Genomic DNA, 17,499 nt, shown 5'->3' with positions numbered 1-17,499 from the left:
TTCGAACAGATGGGAGGGGGAGAGAAGAACCATACACTTACATTCCACTGTAGAGATGAAAATTATGTACGTGTGTGTGAGAGAGAGAAAGAGAGGGAGAGAGGGAGAAGATCTATATGCTTACATTCCACTGATGTGTAAAGTAGAGATGTTCCTCCAAATGACATATTATACACAAAACACAGCTGTTCTCAGATTTACATGCTTGTTTGCTTCCCCAAAAAAGAACCCAACTCAAAAAGGAAATTAAGGGACACTGACTTCAGTTACCATCACTAGTAATGAAATTTAAGAGAAGTAAAATCAGAGAGAGAGAGAGAGAGGGCGGGGAGGAGGGAGGGAGGAAGGGGGAGAGAGTACCTGTCCCTCTTCATCACGGTAGTATGTAAAAACTCTACATTAAAGCTCTTCCTACCCTGAGATTGATTCTCATAGAATCTCAAATTCCACCTCACGATGATGATCCAGATGAGGTTTCACCCAAAGAAACAGAAGCCAAGGAAGATGCCCAAACACGAGCACTCTTTGCACCTTCACGGAAGTTCCTGATTTTGCATAGTTTTAACTTGGCCCAAACCCTCTGCACATCAATCATGTTAAGAACACGCCCCAACATTTGGCTTGTCTCTCCAAATATTTCCAAGTTCAGATGGGGAACATACAACACCCAGAAAGCTTTTAGTTGAGACAACAACCCTGGAAATAAAGCCAAAACTACCCTTAAACAGAAGAACAAAATAGAGAATGCTAAGTAGGGTTCCCTTGTAAATATCTCCTTCACATATGAGCCATTCCATGGTTGCAAAATGGACTGCCCTTCAGATTTCTCAAAACTGATGGTTTGATCCTCAGCAAAATATTGAACTGGTTCAAGCCCTGCATAACTAACAGTTCAGTGAAAGGAACTAATTATATAAAGAAAACTTTCAATCTCATGGTCTCAGCTCAGTTACAAGGAAATTAGGGCATTGGTCAAAGTTGCTTAGACTCTGCATGTGCCTCCTCTTGGACCAGTGACTTGCACTGAGAGTTCCTTATAACAGGCCAAGTCCATAAGATCAACACTTCCAATGGAGAAGCAGAAGATTAAGAGTGTTTGGACACCAAATCCCCACAAATATTTACATTTATTAGATTAAAAGAAGTACTTACCTGTGGTTTTCCTATAGAATTTGACTAGGGAGGGAAGATCTTTTGGACCATGATATCGCATCCTTGATGTCTGATTCACTATTAATATTGAGGGTAAGCTATGGATTCCATATCTTGAGAACATGCTGCAATATGACACATACGAAGTGGGTAAGCAGACATGAAAAACAATTATTGAGAATGAGGGCAGCTTCAAAATGTGAAAAGCTAGCAGACTTTATTTTTTAATTTATCATTCTCTGTTTAAATAATAGCAAAGCAATAACATTGTTGAGGGAGTTATTAGAAAAAGCAAATGCCACTCCCTCTCAGGCAGAAGTTAGATGCGGCCAAGTAGTTGTTTGAGAAATATGCCACAAGCGATAGAAGTTGCATTCTAGACAGTCAATTTCAATTTTTTCATCAGTCAGATATAATCCAAAATAAGACAAGGACACATCAACATATGGAAATCATTGCAAACAACTACTTCCTGAAGTTCTGCTTTCAACCACATTAGATCAGGATTACTATCCCCGAGGCCACAAACAAATCAATCTGAAACACTAACTAGCAATGATCAATATACTGCATTTTCTAGGGCTAGATTATCCCGTGGAAATCATATAAAAGGTCAAATCAGCTAAATTTGATTCTCCCTAATCAATAAAGTGTTTCTCCCATATACATTCTTGTGGACTCCATTAGTTTCAACTCAGCTCATGTGAAAGAAAAACACAAGGAAATACTAGATAACATGGTAACAAAAGTCTCTCAACTTGGAAACTTTGTCTAGATTGAAGTTAACATTCAGAGCTCTTGGATTAATGTTTTGTTATATTTTCTAAGCTGGGTTTTTAGCTTTTTCTATTGATGTTCATAGCTTTGTGTAGGGAATTTCTCATTTTCCACATACTTTGTATCTATCCTTTGTTTGATTTATTGGGCTTCTTATCTACTCTGAAAATAAAAACATAACACTGATGCAGGTCCAGTTAGCAGCTTCACACCTTGGACTAGCTGAAGATTCCTTGATAGCCAAATGTTCAATTTGAGGAAACATGGAACTGAGGACTTCAAATTTCGGGCGCATTTTGCACGAAAATGGGCACCAGGAAGCATGGAAAAGTACTGAAGTAAAACCATTTCCTTGTTTGGAAGTCAAAGCTCTGTCAAGGAAGTTCCCATCCACCTGAAGACAATGAAAACAAATAACAATATTAAGAAATCTTCAGCTGAAACAAATTGCATACCAGTCTGGCATTTTATAAATTAAAATTGGTAGGAGGAGACTAAAAAGGAAAAATGTATTTCAAGGAAGAGAAGAAAGTAGAAGACTAGGATATCTTTAAGGCATGATGACTAAGATGTATACAAACTAGTTAGGATGAACCAGATACTTTGTTTATGTTATATGCATCAAGACATTGGGTTAAAGAGTTTGAAAGGAGTACCAATGATATCACAGAAGGAGTGCAACAGTTCCTTTCAGAGACTACTAAATGCAAACCACAAAGGAGATTTGGATTTATTAGGCTCAATAAAATAACCGTGCAAAGTTCAGAGATTTTGAAACTTACTATATATCTAGAGATTATAGGAAGTCTCTAGGACTAGAAGGTATTGCAATTGATGTATAAAAATGCATTGCTGTTAACCAAAATGATTGTGAAGATTGAAAAGGATTTGGAATGAGTCCTATGTTCCACATAACACTGGAATAAGCAAGCCATTAGACTAAAAAAATATTCAGTATTACAGAAATGAGGTTTCTGTTGAAATCTTAAGATGCCCTTGCTTTAAACTAATGTTATGTTAAGGCAAAAATGCTTAATTAAATGCCATAAGAAAACATTGAAGGAAAGAAATCAATTCATTTGAAATCCAACATAGCTAGAACATGACGGAATAATTCAATGCAATGTCCAAACACCCCACGGAAAGACCAAATGAACAAAGAGACACGTATAATATAAGAATGAAGAGTAAGGTCACACTGATCATTCTGATATTAAACTTAAAAAAGTCAAAATATTAAACTTCAAAAGGCAGTCATTAAGCCTCATTATCTGCTACAATTCTATAAAGATGAGGAAACTACTAAGTTAAATGCATATCCCTGTATCATATCCTTTCAAATCTCACCCAAAGAACAGCAGTCACTTTTCAACCAACACTCCCTGCAAACCTGCTAAAGTTGTTCACAATAGCCCTCAAAAGATAGCAAATCTGTAGCTTCCACACGCATCATTGGTATGCCATCCCTACTCTCACAACCATATGCACATGATACCATTTTTTCCACCACAAACTTCCTCCATTCTAATGTCCACAAACAGTTTCTTGAGAGCTCTGGATTCATCAACATTACCAGTTTATAATAAACCCAAAATCCAATCAAGAAGTTCGTACTCCTAACTCCTCACCAGGAACCGCCTAAAGAATGTCTTCGTAGCATCTCTGGCTTCAGAACCCCAAGAACCACAACAGCAAACATATATATGAAGCAGGCATGCTTGCAAACTGCTCTGCATTTGGTCCTTAAAAGTATGAACTCTTTCCACCAAAAGAAAGATTTTTATTTTTTTTTTCTATTTAACAGGTACGATGTATACAATGAAAGTATATTTATGGGACATTAGACTCTTTGAGGCACTTCATTGATTAAATGTCAATTTGGTTTGTTCTATGCATGTAGTTTAAAAAGGTAAAATCTTATTTGCAATTTTTCCAATAAAATGGAAAGTGAGAAAAGGCATATGAAAATGGTGGATTGGCATGAAATGTGTAGCAAAAAGCCATGATGATATTTTGTTAATTTCAAGTGTGTAACAAAACAGGAATCAAAAGCAATAAAGAGCATGTTTAGAATTTTATTTCATTTTTTTGATAGGTAAAAAGGCAATGCCCTTGGAAAAGAGGATGTTTGGAATATTGGAATAGGGGATGACCATGGGAAACTCCATTCCATTTCCCATCATTATCATGGTTGAATGACTTATTAGAAATGAAATAGCAATAGAAAATTCATTCTCATGGAAACCAAACCCCAATCAATGTTAGGATTGGTTTCTTCTCTCCCACATGATATTGATATTGTGATTCACCTCCATTCTCATTCTTCTTCTCTTTCCCACTCCTGCATATCAAACGCATCCTAAAATTCAAAGCACAAGTAGAGTTAAGTTAGTGGTTCCTTTTGGTTTATACAAAGTGACACCATATAACACCCTTCTGGATCATAAGTTAAAAAGTTTCTCTTTGGTTTCAAATTTGTTCCTATATGAGCATACCAAGTTTGTATATAAATGTGTTTTCAATCATTTAATTCCATTGTGGCTCTCAATCAGCCCAAATTAATATAGGTTCCTAGACTTCCAGCACTTTAACATCTTTTATTATTATTATTATTATTATTTTATATATATATGGAAAGGAATTACGAAGAAGAGTATCTACAAATTCAATTAAAAAATGAGACACAATAATCTTCAAAACCAAAACTTGAACTCTAAATGATAGATTCCATATTACAAATACCTTTTCTCAGCTAAACAATTTGTTGTTTAATTTGCTTCTCTACAAATATGAAAGCAATAGTAAATATTTAGATCCTGAGTTAACTTCCAAATATCCTTCATTAATAACATAATAGAATGACGAACGTTACTCTTTTTATTATAATAATCTATAACCATTTTTGAGTCACCTTCAATCCCTAGGTTTAGGAAAAAATTGTTCTTGGCAGCTAGCAAGCTATCTCTTAAAGTCATACATTCGACAATAATTATTGATGTACACAACTACATCCTGAGTTTAATATCTTTTACAACTCATACTACATCCAGACAACTTGCAGGCCCAAAGTACTGCAAGTCTTTGCTTAATCATGAATTCCAGCTGAAATAAATAATCATAGGAAGAATGTATATCAACGACCTTGTTTCCATGCAGCTGGCATCCTAATAAACTCATACATGCTTACATCTGAGACTAAACCATAGTCATTTCCCCAAAATGCATCTTAGCGGCTCCTTTTCATGCTAAATACCCTACTGAATGCTCATCGGGAAATTAAATCTAACGCTCATCTAGCTAAGATCATCATTTTCTTCTAATAACACCACAGCACTCAGATTCAGGCCTTCTAGACAAAGCAATATTCGAAGTCGTTATTTTGACTGTTCTTGAAAAGACAATTAAAATCGATACCCAAGCAAACAAAAGTCAAACAACAATATGATTCTTATTCCCCATTTTTCAGACCACTAACTGCACCGCACAAATCAAACCCTAGTTTCAATAACAAATAACCTAATCCTCCGTTTGGTTGCCAGGAAAACAAAGGAAACTTGAAAGAAAAAGTCTCTAACCATTTATTTACATCGTTTGGCCTCAATTAAGCCAAATACTCCGCGTTTTCCACACGACCTAAATAATGCAAAATAGGAAGGCATTCAAAATCCTCTTTTTTTTTTCTTTCTTTCTTTCTTCCTTTTTTATTTAGTCTTCCCTTTTCTCGGCAACCAGACAAACCCTAACAAAACACATGCGCAAAACAATAAGGCTAAACCGATCGAACACAAAAACACCACCGCACATCTCCGGCCCATGACCGACAACAATTAGACAAAATCATCATACAAAAAAAAAGAAAACAAGAGACTAATTTGAAGATTCAATCTTAAAAAACACATGAGCGAGATCGTACATCGAGAAGCGCGTGAGACGAAAGCGAGAGCGGACATTGAGACTGGAGGAAGGCCACCAAGAAATCTGATTGAAGAGGGCAGACGGAGGAGGACAAGGTGCCAGGCAAAGAAGAAACCGCGCCGATGTAGAGGAAGAGAAGCCAAGCCACAGAAGTCGCCATTGGAGGAGGAGGTTGCACAGAGAGAGAATAGAGAAGAACACAGAGGATTACAACAGACACGGGAATACCTCGACCATCTCCAATATTTTTCTTTCTTTTCTTTTGTATTTTTAAATTTATTGTATTATATTATCAAAAAATAAATCAAAATAAATAAAAATTCGAATTCTGGTTCTCTCTTTATCTCGCGTTCCCTCTGTTCGGTGATTGGGCCTCCCTACCAAAAGTTACGAACGTGGTCCCTCTTGTTTTTTCCCCTTTTTCTTTTTTATATTTATACGTGTTCACTATTTTTACACTAGAATATTCTTAGTATTTTTAACTGAATAATAATTAATTTGGTCCTCTCTTTTATTTTCAAAATTTTAATAGTCACTGCTTTAATTTAGAAGACAGTGGGGATTTGTTCATAATTAGTAATTATAGTTAATTTGAATTGAAGGGTTTTATAGAAATTTTTTGAAATTTTAGAAAAATCTATTTAATATGGTATGGGGTTATTAAGGGAAAATAAGAAAAATTAGGATCCGTTTCATTATGTTTTATTAAATTTATATTTAAAAATTATTTTTACATGGTTAAAATGACATGTATTTTTTTTTTTAAAAAAAAAGTTTTGGTAAAACAACTAGTTAAAGCATATTTGATCATATGATTTAAAAATAGTTTTTTTTTTAATAAAAAAGAAAATTGTTTTTAAAAATTTATAAAACCGTTAGGTCATTGTTATCTCCTAACAATTTTTAAAAATAAAGTAAAATAGAAAAAAAAAATTTATAAATTAAATGAAAGTTGTTTTCAACAAATTTTAAAAATAAAATGAAAATTCATGCCTCTTTGGTCATATTTTTTGAAATTTGCTTTTAAATTAAGGAATAAAAAATAAATTTTAAAAATAAGTTTCAAAAATTATGATACAACGGACCTTATTATTTAAAAATTATTATTTATTTTATTTTATTTTTAAAAATTGTTTTAGATAACAGTGGTCAAATATTGGTATAAATTTATAAAAACAAATTTATATTGAAAAAAATTATTTTTAAAAACGAAAAAACCGTTTTTAAATTATACCATGAACCAAAACTATTATTGTTGAGGAGAATGTTTACGATTTTCCGTCAATTATCTAAATTTTAAAGCCTTTAATATTATTTAACTACATTGAGAAAATTTGAAAGAGTTTTATTCTTGGTCAAACCTGTACAAAAAAATATACTTTAATGAAAATTTGTATAAAATATTAAAATGATTTTTCCTTTTAATAAAATAATGGTGGGCCTCAGCCCAACCATCATCAATAGTCATGAACAATGACCACTTGAAAAGGTCAATAGGCCGTACACGTCATAACCTGGGAATATGTAGGAAGCCCAAGTCTGCAAACAAAAATTGGGTCAGCACAGGTGAGCCCAGGCCGACTTCAGCGACGGGGTTAGGAGTGGTAAAAGTCGACAACAGAAGCTGTTTTTCTTTTCTCTCGTCTTCTCAGAGAGATTGGAGTGAAGCTAGGGTTAGTGTTGGGTATGGAGATTACAGAGAAGAAGGAAGCGGAGAGCAAGGGCTTGAACCCCCAATCCGTGACTGAAGCGACCTCATTCAATAGTGACAAAGAAGCCGAAGATCGGGAACGCCAGGCTCGTGATCTCAAAGCTGGTCTTCATCCCCTGAAGGTCTGGTCTCTCTCTTTTTCTATCACTCCTCATGCGCGCATTTTCGCAGTCAAACGCTTACGTGTTTATGATTATTTGGCTGTTTGCTTCGTTCTTTCTGGTGTATTTTTCAATTTCTGCTGATAAGTCGGTGAATATTTTATTTTATTTTATTTTATCTTTTTGTTGTCTGTGATGGCGAGGATCTTATTGATTAGAATGTTATATGGAAATTGAAGGTTAGAGATAATAATGGATTTATTGTGGTGCTTAAATTCGTGTTTAGTGATTTTTGGGGGAATTAATTTATGACATGGCAATGAGGTGTATGGAAATGGATTTAATTGTGATTTGGAAAATTCCATTTTCTGCTGACAGAAGAAATCTCTAGGAAAATTGATGCTGTTCGTTTAGAGTAAAATCCAAGAGAATTCCAATAAATATGAAGTTTTTAGTTAAATTATGAACCGGGGTGCTTCCTATTCAAGTCTCTCCACATACATGGTAAGAAGAATCTTGTTTAGTATGATTAAACCTGATGGCAAATATTTTTTTGACGCTTGTTTTGGTTGTCTTCCTCCTGGTTGGATAAGTTGATATGGAAAGCAATTCACCTGCTCCTTGCAGGTTACTATATGGATGATGGTGTCACCACCTCCTGGTTGGTCACATATTTGCCAAATTTTAGTTTTACTGGGCTTGATTGCAAATGAATGCTGAAGGCATTATTGTGGTTTAGACCATTTGTGTTTATATCTTTGCATGATGGTGTGTTATATTATCTTCAATAACATGCTTAGTCTTGTCTTTTATGCGATTTATGATGAGTCTGATTTAGTATCACTTATTTTGTCGATATTCCTTTGAACAGCACAAGTTTGTATTTTGGTACACTCGTCGAACACCTGGAGTTCGAACCCAAACATCATACGAGGACAATATAAAGAAAATTGTGGATTTCAGTACGGTAAGATTTTCTTCTAGCACGGCATGCCTAGAGTGTGATGAATGAAAATCTAGTTATGTCAATGTGAATTTACTTTTGTTGGCCCATTGTGTTGATCTAGATTTTGAAAATTATATGTACCTAGGTTGAAGGTTTTTGGATTTGCTATTGCCATTTGGCCCGTCCATCTGCTTTGCCTAGCCCAACTGATTTGCATCTTTTCAAAGAGGGAATTCGCCCTCTATGGGAGGTAAACATTTGAATCTTTCTGTGCATTTTCTTTCTTGTCTAATTAATGATATTTTTTATTCCTTATTTTTCACTTCCTTTTTATTACATAATTATCTTCAGAAGCTAAAATGTATGAAATTCAACCCTAGATTGTGGTTAACCTGAATGAAATTTCTTATGTGTCAGGATTCTGCTAATTGCAATGGTGGTAAGTGGATAATTAGATTCAAAAAAGTCGTGTCAGGTCGCTTCTGGGAAGATCTGGTGAGGAAAAAATTCTAAATATCATATCCTGTTGATAGTCTACAGTAGTCATGCGATTTTGATATTCTTTTTCAATATTTTGAGCCATTTATGATTTGAGCATGTTACCAATTGTCTCTCATTCTTTATATTCTGCGGGTCTTTCCTTTCATATTCCATGCTTGTGACTTGTGAGGGAGTTCCACCTACATTTCTGAAAGCCTATGTAGGTTGTGCTGTTTAAAACTGGTGTAAGAATTCAAAATTGAGAAGATAGAGGAAACTCTCATCACTAAGTTGATGGAGGTTTCCTAGACTCCTAGTATAGGGCCACACTTGTGGAAATGGCTTTCCCCAGCATAGATGTACACATAAATTTCAGATTGATGAATATTTTATTAATTTATAAGAAAAAGAGCTCAGACTGATGAATATTTTATTAATGTATAAGAGAAAGAGCCTAGTTTGTTCCTGCATTAGTGGTTCTGTTGCTCATTAATCTTTCTTTTGTTAATGAGGGCTAAAAGCTGTTTTAGCTTGTTTAAAACCCTTACCTCATTCTATTGAGATGTGATCAAATTTCAAAACTGATTTTATGCAACATCTTATACCTGTTTCACTGATGGAGAACTTTAGATGTGCTGGTTATGACGATTCTTGGTCCTTTTCATATGGATAAGATATGCTGATATTACTCATTAAATAGCTGCAATATGGTAAAATTATGATTGAAGCTGTGAAATATGGACTTGGCACAAACCCTTAAGCTCTATCTGATTGAAGCTGTTAAACATAAAGTCATCACGAACACCAAAGTGCCCATTTCATTATGATATGGCACAGGTACAGACATGAGATAAGTTTTAGGGCATGTTCATGATACTAGAAGCATTCAACTACTGGAGAGTTATCTAAAGTGGAACAATTAGACAAATGATTTGTGAAGGATTATCAACATTGGATCTAGGTCTCCTAGTGGAAAAAATCGAGGAAGGGTTTGTGAAGGATTGTTAGCATCAGGTCTAGGTTTTCATTGAAATTAGGAAAGAGATTCCTCAAAATCCATCTTTTAACTTAAGGGATGTGCAAATAGCCCCATATAACCTCTTGCATTTCAAATAGACCAATTGTTTGCTATGTTTTATAGAAATCAGCATCATTTATGGTTAAACCCACATGTAAGAAATGTTTAACAAGCCAGTCCTCTATTTCATGGTACCTTTTTCTAATAAATAGCTTTACCTGTTTTTTGGACACTTGAATGCATTTATTGGTTCAACAAATCCTATGCCTACACCCGTATCTTACCTATGTACATGCATCCCATTAACATAGAACTGAAGTATATCCAGTCTCTTATATTGATTGAAAACATGTGGTGACAGGATTATCCGATTTCAGATCATTCCCTCATACTTCTAGATGGTGGGGGGATGTGGAGGTGTAAATCTCCCTTTGGATTTGAAAAACATGTTGATTAAATCGGAGGGTTTCAATGAGCTAGTAACTGGTGGATGAGTTATAATGTGAGTGTTTCATACAGTCACATTCTAGCAACAAAGCTGAAGGCCCTCAAGCAGGATTTACAAATGTGGAATAAAGAGAGGTCTTTGGGAACCTTGCATCGAAAAAACTCATGGCCCCAAACCAGATTACTTTATGGGGTTCAAGGAGAGAGATTAGTTCTCACTGTTGAGGAGGCTGAGGTTAGGAGATCGATGGTAGTTTAGTTCAGCAAGTGGGCCTTGTTGGAAGAAATAATATGGGGGGAGAAATCATGGAAAACCAGGTTAAAAGAGGGATAAAAATACAAAATTCTTCCACAAAATGGCCAATGCATAGAGAAGGAGAAACCTTTTGTCCAAAGTTAAGAGTTAATGGGGATTGGTTGATGGAGGAAGTGGATATTAAAGAGGGGGGTGTCCAGGGCCTTCCAATATCTCCTTTATGGAAGAAGGGGGTTGGAGACCCAACATCAATGGTATGACCTCTGAAACACTTGGAAGTGATGATGTGAGGATGTTGGAGGTTCTTTTCCCCAAGGAAGTTTTTGTTGCCTTGTCTAGTTGTTGTGGGAATAAAGCTCTACAGTCAGATGGTTTCGTTGCTGTGTTATGAAAAATGGCATGGGATTCTATAAAAATTGAGGTGATGAATTTCTTTAAGGAGTTCTTTGATAATAACTCTTTTGAGAGAAGTTTAAATGTTACTTTTTGGGTTTTGATTCCTAAGAAAGGTAGAGTGAGGACTTGAAAGATTTCAGATCTATTAGCTTAGTTGGGGAGTTGTATAAGCTACTAACTAAAGCTTTGACTGATCTGCCCAAAAAGATGGTGGGTAAGGTGGTTCTGGCTTACCAGTAAGCTTTCACCTAAGGCATCCAAGATGTAGTCATCATTGTAAATGAGGTCTTAGATTCAAGGCTAAAGAGCACTAATAGTAGGGTCATTCGCAAGTTGGACATTGAAAAAGCATATGATCATGTAAAGTGGAACTTCTTGCTATTGGATTTTGGAGAAAATTTGGCCAAAAATGAGTCAAATGTGTCAGATGGCCAAAAATTTCGAACAGATGCTACATATGTAAAGGGGATGAAGAGTCCATTGATCAATTGCTTCTCCATTGCTCCATAGCAAAAATCTTATGGTAATTGGTTTTTTCTTTGTTTGGAGTGACTTGGTTGATGCACTCCACTGTTAGAGGCAATCTTTTGAGTTGTCATGGTTCTTGTATAGGGAAGAGGAAGAAAGTTTTGAAGGATTGCTCCTTTGTGCCTGTTTTGGACATTATGAAAGGAAAGAAATAAAAGGTCTTTTAAAGGTGTAGAACAGTTGGATCAAATAATTAATTTTTCCTCTTTGTGGATCCTTTAGGATTGTACTAGAGTGTACATGGATGATCATTCTATGTCAATGATAAACTTTGTAGATTGGTTGAACTTGAAATAAGAAGTAGATTGTTTTTTGTTTTCCCTCTTCCCTTTTGCTTGCCTGTTTGGTGCTATGTACCTTGTTGTGCTCTTTTCAGGCACTTTCTTTATCAATATGTTATTTTTGAGCAGTGAGAAAATCTACTGTCATGCTTTCCATTCTCTTTTGCATTAAAGAGTTGCAAACCTTGCATCATTTATAGACATTTTAACACTTACAAGATATTGCCATTTGGTTGTAAATACTGCTTCTCCTTTATATTGGAAGTATTGAAGCTGTCTCCGATAATACAGGTTCTTGCCTTAGTGGGTGACCAACTTGATTATGGTGATAACATATGTGGTGCTGTACTAAGCATTCGTTTCAATGAAGATATATTGAGTGTGTGGAATCGCAATGCATCCGATCATCAGGTCAGTAACCACTAATTCACTACTATTATGATATGTTCTGTGTTTGTGTACAATATGGTGACCTTGATTTACTTTTTCCATTAGGCTGTAATGGCTCTAAGAGATGCGATCAAACGGCACTTGAAGCTTCCCCATGGCTATGTTATGGAATACAAGGCTCATGATGCTTCTCTCCGTGACAACTCATCTTATAGGAACACATGGTTGAGAGGATGATCCTGTGGATTCCCTCCTTAAGCAACCATGTGGGAATGGAAGTTCAGATAGCTGTCCATTGAGGTCCCTGCAGGATCAAAATCAGTTACTCCTATATTACCTTACAACTAGTTTGGTGGTTGTCGCTCTGAGTTTTAATGTAAGACTGTATTAGCTTCAACTGAAGTCAAAACTCTCAGTTTCGTTAATGAATTTGCTGGTTTTCACCATTGTTGTGCATATTTTATCTGATCTGGGACCAAGCAATGCGGGTATTAACAAGCCAGCTAGGAAATTCTTAAAGTTAAAATATAATAAAAAGGTCAAACACAAGACACCAGGATGAGGCATGAGCTGCTCTCTCATCGGGCTTTGATACATGTACATCATTCATCTGCAGTATCATAGGACAAAGCGTACTTATCAATTTTGTGTAAGTTTACCTTTTGCTGGACACTGTTACCATGGATGGTTTTTTTTATTCTGGGAATTATGATATCGCACACCAACCTTAAAAAAAAAAGGTTTTTTAGAACTTTATTTTTACCTTTCTGGAGTGTAAAGCGAAGAAAAAAAAAATTAAAAAATTACTTCTTCATGCGTTTGAGTAGTGTTTTTGCATTTATTTCGAAATTACCCTTGAAAATTTGTATGAGAAGTACATTTACCATTTTTTTTGGAAATTATACAATCATATATCAAGAAAAAGAAAAAAGGGAAGCTTTTTGGAACTTTACTTTTACCTTTTTTATCTTTTCAATTTGAGTGAGTTTAAAAAAAATATTACTTATTTATGCACTTTAATAGTGCTTTTGAATTTATTTTAAAATTACCCTCAAAACTGTTTTTTTTTTTTCCTCTCTCACACCTCCAATTCACCTGCCAGCCATTGAGATGAGAAGGCAATTGAAGAAACATATCGTTGCATGGTAATGACATAAAGAAACCATTACACTGACATAATTTTCCAGTACTTCCATTACACTGATTATTTTCCAGTATTTCCAGATGGATAAAAGAAATTGACCCTAGGCCGAGGATTGAAGCCCAATGATACCTGCAAAAGATTATACCAATGTCAGGCTCCTACATATATGCAGATTTGGGGGAAAATTAAAGTTCCTGGTCCAACAAGAGGCAGCCGAGCGCACGGTTTCATCGCCCTAATAACTGTCTTAATCCACTCTAGTGAGAATTCTATACTTGATACTAAAAGATAATTGGAGAGATGATTACCACATCCAACTCTGCCACCAGCATTCCCAGTTGTCTTGCTGAGTTCATGTCCACCTGTTACATCAGTCACTAAGCTTAAACCCGAAAAGAACATTATACAATAGTCTGCAAAATGTATAGAAGTTCAAAGAACAATGCTTCAATTTTCCTACAAAGCAATTACAAAGGGGAGATCCATAACTCTCCACACAAGCAAACATTGATTGATATAGCCATGAAACCACCATGTTTTCTTGATGTCCAGCACAAAAAGAAAGGCTCAATTACTTGGAATGAAACTAAAAATTTCAATTTGGAGAAGGAAAAAATTGCTAGGAGGGAGGTTTTTGGATAAGGTTGATTTCACTGACTACAGATCTGCCAGCCTAAAATTCTGGCCTCTTCAGTTATATTCTCTGGTCCCATTTGCTTCCAAGTATATCTTTTTTTTTCTTTGATAGGAATGCTTCCAAGTATATCTTCCTACTTTGCTTTCTACTAATGTTGATGATTAACAAATTGTCCACTCAAAACTGCTTAAATTGGGTATGTCTCTGAAAAATAAAAGTGCTCAGCAAGAAAAGCAAGATGTCCTAATAGATAATTAACCGTATAGTCCAAATGGGCATAGAGATTCCATGTAGAACATAACAAGGCTCATTATGACATGTTATTATCTGAAGTAAATATGTGGTTGTCTATAATAGCAGATTAGGTACAAAACCATCTGTAAGGGAGAATTACTATTGCCTGAGCAATTCATCATTTATTTGCAAAGATTACCTCAAGCCAAATGAAGAATATGTCCTCACTGTAAGTTGTATTCCATGAGTTTTTAAGTCACATCTTGGTGGAATAGAAGTGAAAGATGAATGATTTGGCTGTGGATTGATGTAAGCAAGGGCAGAAAGTAACTCAAAAAAAGGGTCTAACACACAATGATCGGCCAGTAACTTAAAAGGGCTGATGTGGTTTACATATGGAAGGAAAGGAAGCCTGGAAAAAGAAGGATCTAAGCTGAGTTAGGAATGATATGTTTAACTGGTGACTTGAAAAACAAAAAAAAACCCCTAGATAGAGTACAATGACAAATTTACTTGTCTGACCCCGAAAGGCCTTTTGAATAGAATAAAGCAAAATATCCCTCATTTTGAGTCCATTTTTTCAACTCCGACCTTGTTTTGAATGCCTCTCCACCTAAATACTTCATGTTTATCCATTGGTTTCTAGTGCTTCTACTTTCTTATTTTACCACAGCATTTTAGAGAATTCTAAACCTCAGAGAATCTTTTCTTGTCTTTTTTTTTCATCAGAAAACCTCAGAGAATCTTATTCACGGTCCCTATCTTATTCTTTGAAAGTTTACTAGAACCTTATTCAAAATCAATTAATCACTTATCTTTTAGGATCTTGCTTTATGTAAATGTTACTCCTTTCCACATGAAAAATAATTTTCCTGGCTGGTTCTAGACTGATTTTCTCACACTTTCACTCATCAACTACCAAAACATGGCATATATAGCTTAACTCACATTACTAAAAAGCACATCATTGAGATTCATCTTTCTGGTTGGATTCTAGTAAACTTCCAAAACAAAAGTCTCAAAGCTCTCAAGATTGGTTCTGGATCAAAATGCTAAAGACCATACCTCTTCCAAGATCATCAGGATCAGCATGCACAACAACTGCCCTTCCCAGAATGGAATGCTGCCCACTTAATGAAATCTACAAATTTGAAGGAAAGAGTTAAAGGAATAAATTTTTAATTCTATAATGAATCAAAAAGCTTTCACATTATCACAAAACTAGAGAAACCTTATAAATTGCAAAAAACATTGATTTGTATTTTATATACAATTTTGAAAGATTCTATTTTGTTCTCAGAGCACTTGAGTTGAGCAACTTAGTATGAGTACAAGGAAATGAAATCATTTAAACAGAAGCAGTTATGCTTCAAAATCTATGAAAGACCAAAATGAAACGATTTTATTTCAATTGGGCATCTTAAGGCACTGTTTATGAATCTGATTACCTGCATATCTTTAATCGAAACCTCAGCAACTCCTACAACATTGAAATAAGCCTGTCAAAGAAACAATATTATCTCTTCGCAATTCCCAAATTACATACACATAAAAGATACATTACACACCATCTGGACCGGCAACGATGTTTCCCAAATCACCAGCATGGCGCTCTTTATCTGTAGGAGAGCCATGATCTTTCTTCAGTGGATTAAAATGGGGTCCTAAAATATGATACAAAACCCACTTAGAAGATCAAAAAGGAGCAAAATGCTACTATTCTGTTTGGTTGTATAGAAAATTAATGAAACAAAAGTAAATAACAGAAAATTTGAGTCTAACATTATCACAACTCAACCAGAGGGCAAAAATAAAAATGAAAAATCAGCTGTTAAGTCTTGAGTTATGGTGGAAAACCCCAGATGGCAGCTATGTCAAGTTTCAAATTTGCCATCATTCATTGGGCTAAAGATGAACATGTTGCTTTAACGGCTTGAAGTTTCTCCAAAAATTCAGCCTAAAAGCTTTAAACATTAACAAAATTTCAGTTCCCTTGAGTTTCAGTGCAGACTTTTCAGTTTCCATTGATCCCAAATGAGGAAAAAAAAAACAGAGAATCGAAATACAATTCATACCCTTTGCCAGGATTTATAGAAAGTTTCCTTCAAAACTAAGCCCAACAACAATTATATATAGAGATAGAGAGTAGAGGGTAGAGGGTAGAGAGAGAAAACCAGTGGACATGCAGCCATTGGTGGTATCACCCAGGGCATGAATATGGAATCCATGAAGACCAGGTGTGAGGCCAGTAATCCTCCCTTTCACATGGGTACTCCCTGAATGCATAGTGGAATCAACCATTCATAATTATGTCTATATAAATAATACAATCTATAGAAAGCAGAAGAAAAGAGAGAGAAACCGGCGGGATCTTGGATAAAGTGAAGAGAGCCTCTGACGTTGGCGTTGCCGGCGATAACAGCCACCGCTTTCACACTCCCCATTCAATCCCTTCTTTTTATCTGCTTTTGTGTTCTTGTTTTGGGTTTGTGAAACCGGTTTTTAGGTGATGGCCCTTTTTGTCTTTTTCTCTCTCCTCTTTTTCTTTATTTGTTTATTTTTTCCATTAAAAGCGGATGATAAAATCAAAACCATTAGAAGAAAATACAACTATAAACAAGAGTAAGATGGTGCATAAAACTTAATTTAACTTAACTTAATTCAACTTAACTCTGAATATTACTTAATAGCATCAAGTATAAAATTATTTATCCTTTTATTATTTTTTTATTAGATATTAATAGAATGAGAATTATTTTGAGATTATGTTTTAATTGTTTTAAAATTTTATTTTTAAGATCCTCTAAAAAGTTAAATGTCATGATTTTTTTTTCTATTCAATCAAAAAAATTTCAAAAATTGAGTAATAAGTAAAAGAAAATTTTTAAACTTTTTGAAAAAAATCACTTACCAAAAAAATTATTTAAATTTTCAAAAATACTAAAAAAAATTTCCTGCAACAAGGTTTCCTGTCAAAGAAACTTGAATCACCTAAGCACACCGATTGTTTTGCTTCAGCAAATGCTCCGAGTTTTTTCAGAAGACTGACCAAACTGCTTTCCAAGACTTAGAGACTAATCTGGGTA

General features: G+C 35.0%; 3 protein-coding genes across 3 annotated transcripts; 1 reads left to right on the top strand and 2 right to left on the bottom strand.

The window, feature by feature from the left end:
• Window positions 1–96: 96 nt before the first annotated feature.
• Window positions 97–6,090, bottom strand: LOC117921092 (5'-adenylylsulfate reductase-like 5). Its single transcript, XM_034838889.1, has 4 exons — window positions 5,843–6,090; window positions 2,142–2,323; window positions 1,153–1,277; window positions 97–876 (listed from the first exon to the last, which is right to left on the bottom strand). The coding sequence occupies exons 1-4, from the start codon at window positions 6,002–6,004 to the stop codon at window positions 452–454; spliced, it is 894 nt and encodes a 297-aa protein (XP_034694780.1). The 5' UTR covers window positions 6,005–6,090; the 3' UTR covers window positions 97–451.
• Window positions 6,091–7,409: 1,319 nt separating this feature from the next.
• LOC117920825 (eukaryotic translation initiation factor NCBP) lies at window positions 7,410–12,844 on the top strand. Its single transcript, XM_034838472.1, has 6 exons — window positions 7,410–7,677; window positions 8,528–8,623; window positions 8,748–8,852; window positions 9,020–9,097; window positions 12,300–12,419; window positions 12,504–12,844. The coding sequence occupies exons 1-6, from the start codon at window positions 7,531–7,533 to the stop codon at window positions 12,633–12,635; spliced, it is 678 nt and encodes a 225-aa protein (XP_034694363.1). The 5' UTR covers window positions 7,410–7,530; the 3' UTR covers window positions 12,636–12,844.
• A 676-nt stretch (window positions 12,845–13,520) lies between these two features.
• Window positions 13,521–17,011, bottom strand: LOC117919774 (superoxide dismutase [Cu-Zn] 2). Its single transcript, XM_034837022.1, has 7 exons — window positions 16,776–17,011; window positions 16,588–16,689; window positions 15,982–16,077; window positions 15,862–15,893; window positions 15,479–15,554; window positions 13,851–13,904; window positions 13,521–13,671 (listed from the first exon to the last, which is right to left on the bottom strand). Exons 1-7 carry the CDS (start codon window positions 16,855–16,857, stop codon window positions 13,643–13,645), a joined length of 471 nt encoding a protein of 156 aa, XP_034692913.1. The 5' UTR covers window positions 16,858–17,011; the 3' UTR covers window positions 13,521–13,642.
• Window positions 17,012–17,499: the final 488 nt, after the last annotated feature.

The sequence above is a fragment of the Vitis riparia genome, chromosome 8 (assembly GCF_004353265.1).
Source record: "Vitis riparia cultivar Riparia Gloire de Montpellier isolate 1030 chromosome 8, EGFV_Vit.rip_1.0, whole genome shotgun sequence".
Lineage (NCBI taxonomy): Eukaryota > Viridiplantae > Streptophyta > Magnoliopsida > Vitales > Vitaceae > Vitis > Vitis riparia.
The sequence above is the reverse complement of the archived record's forward strand: the minus strand, read 5'-3'. Positions and strand labels throughout refer to the sequence as shown.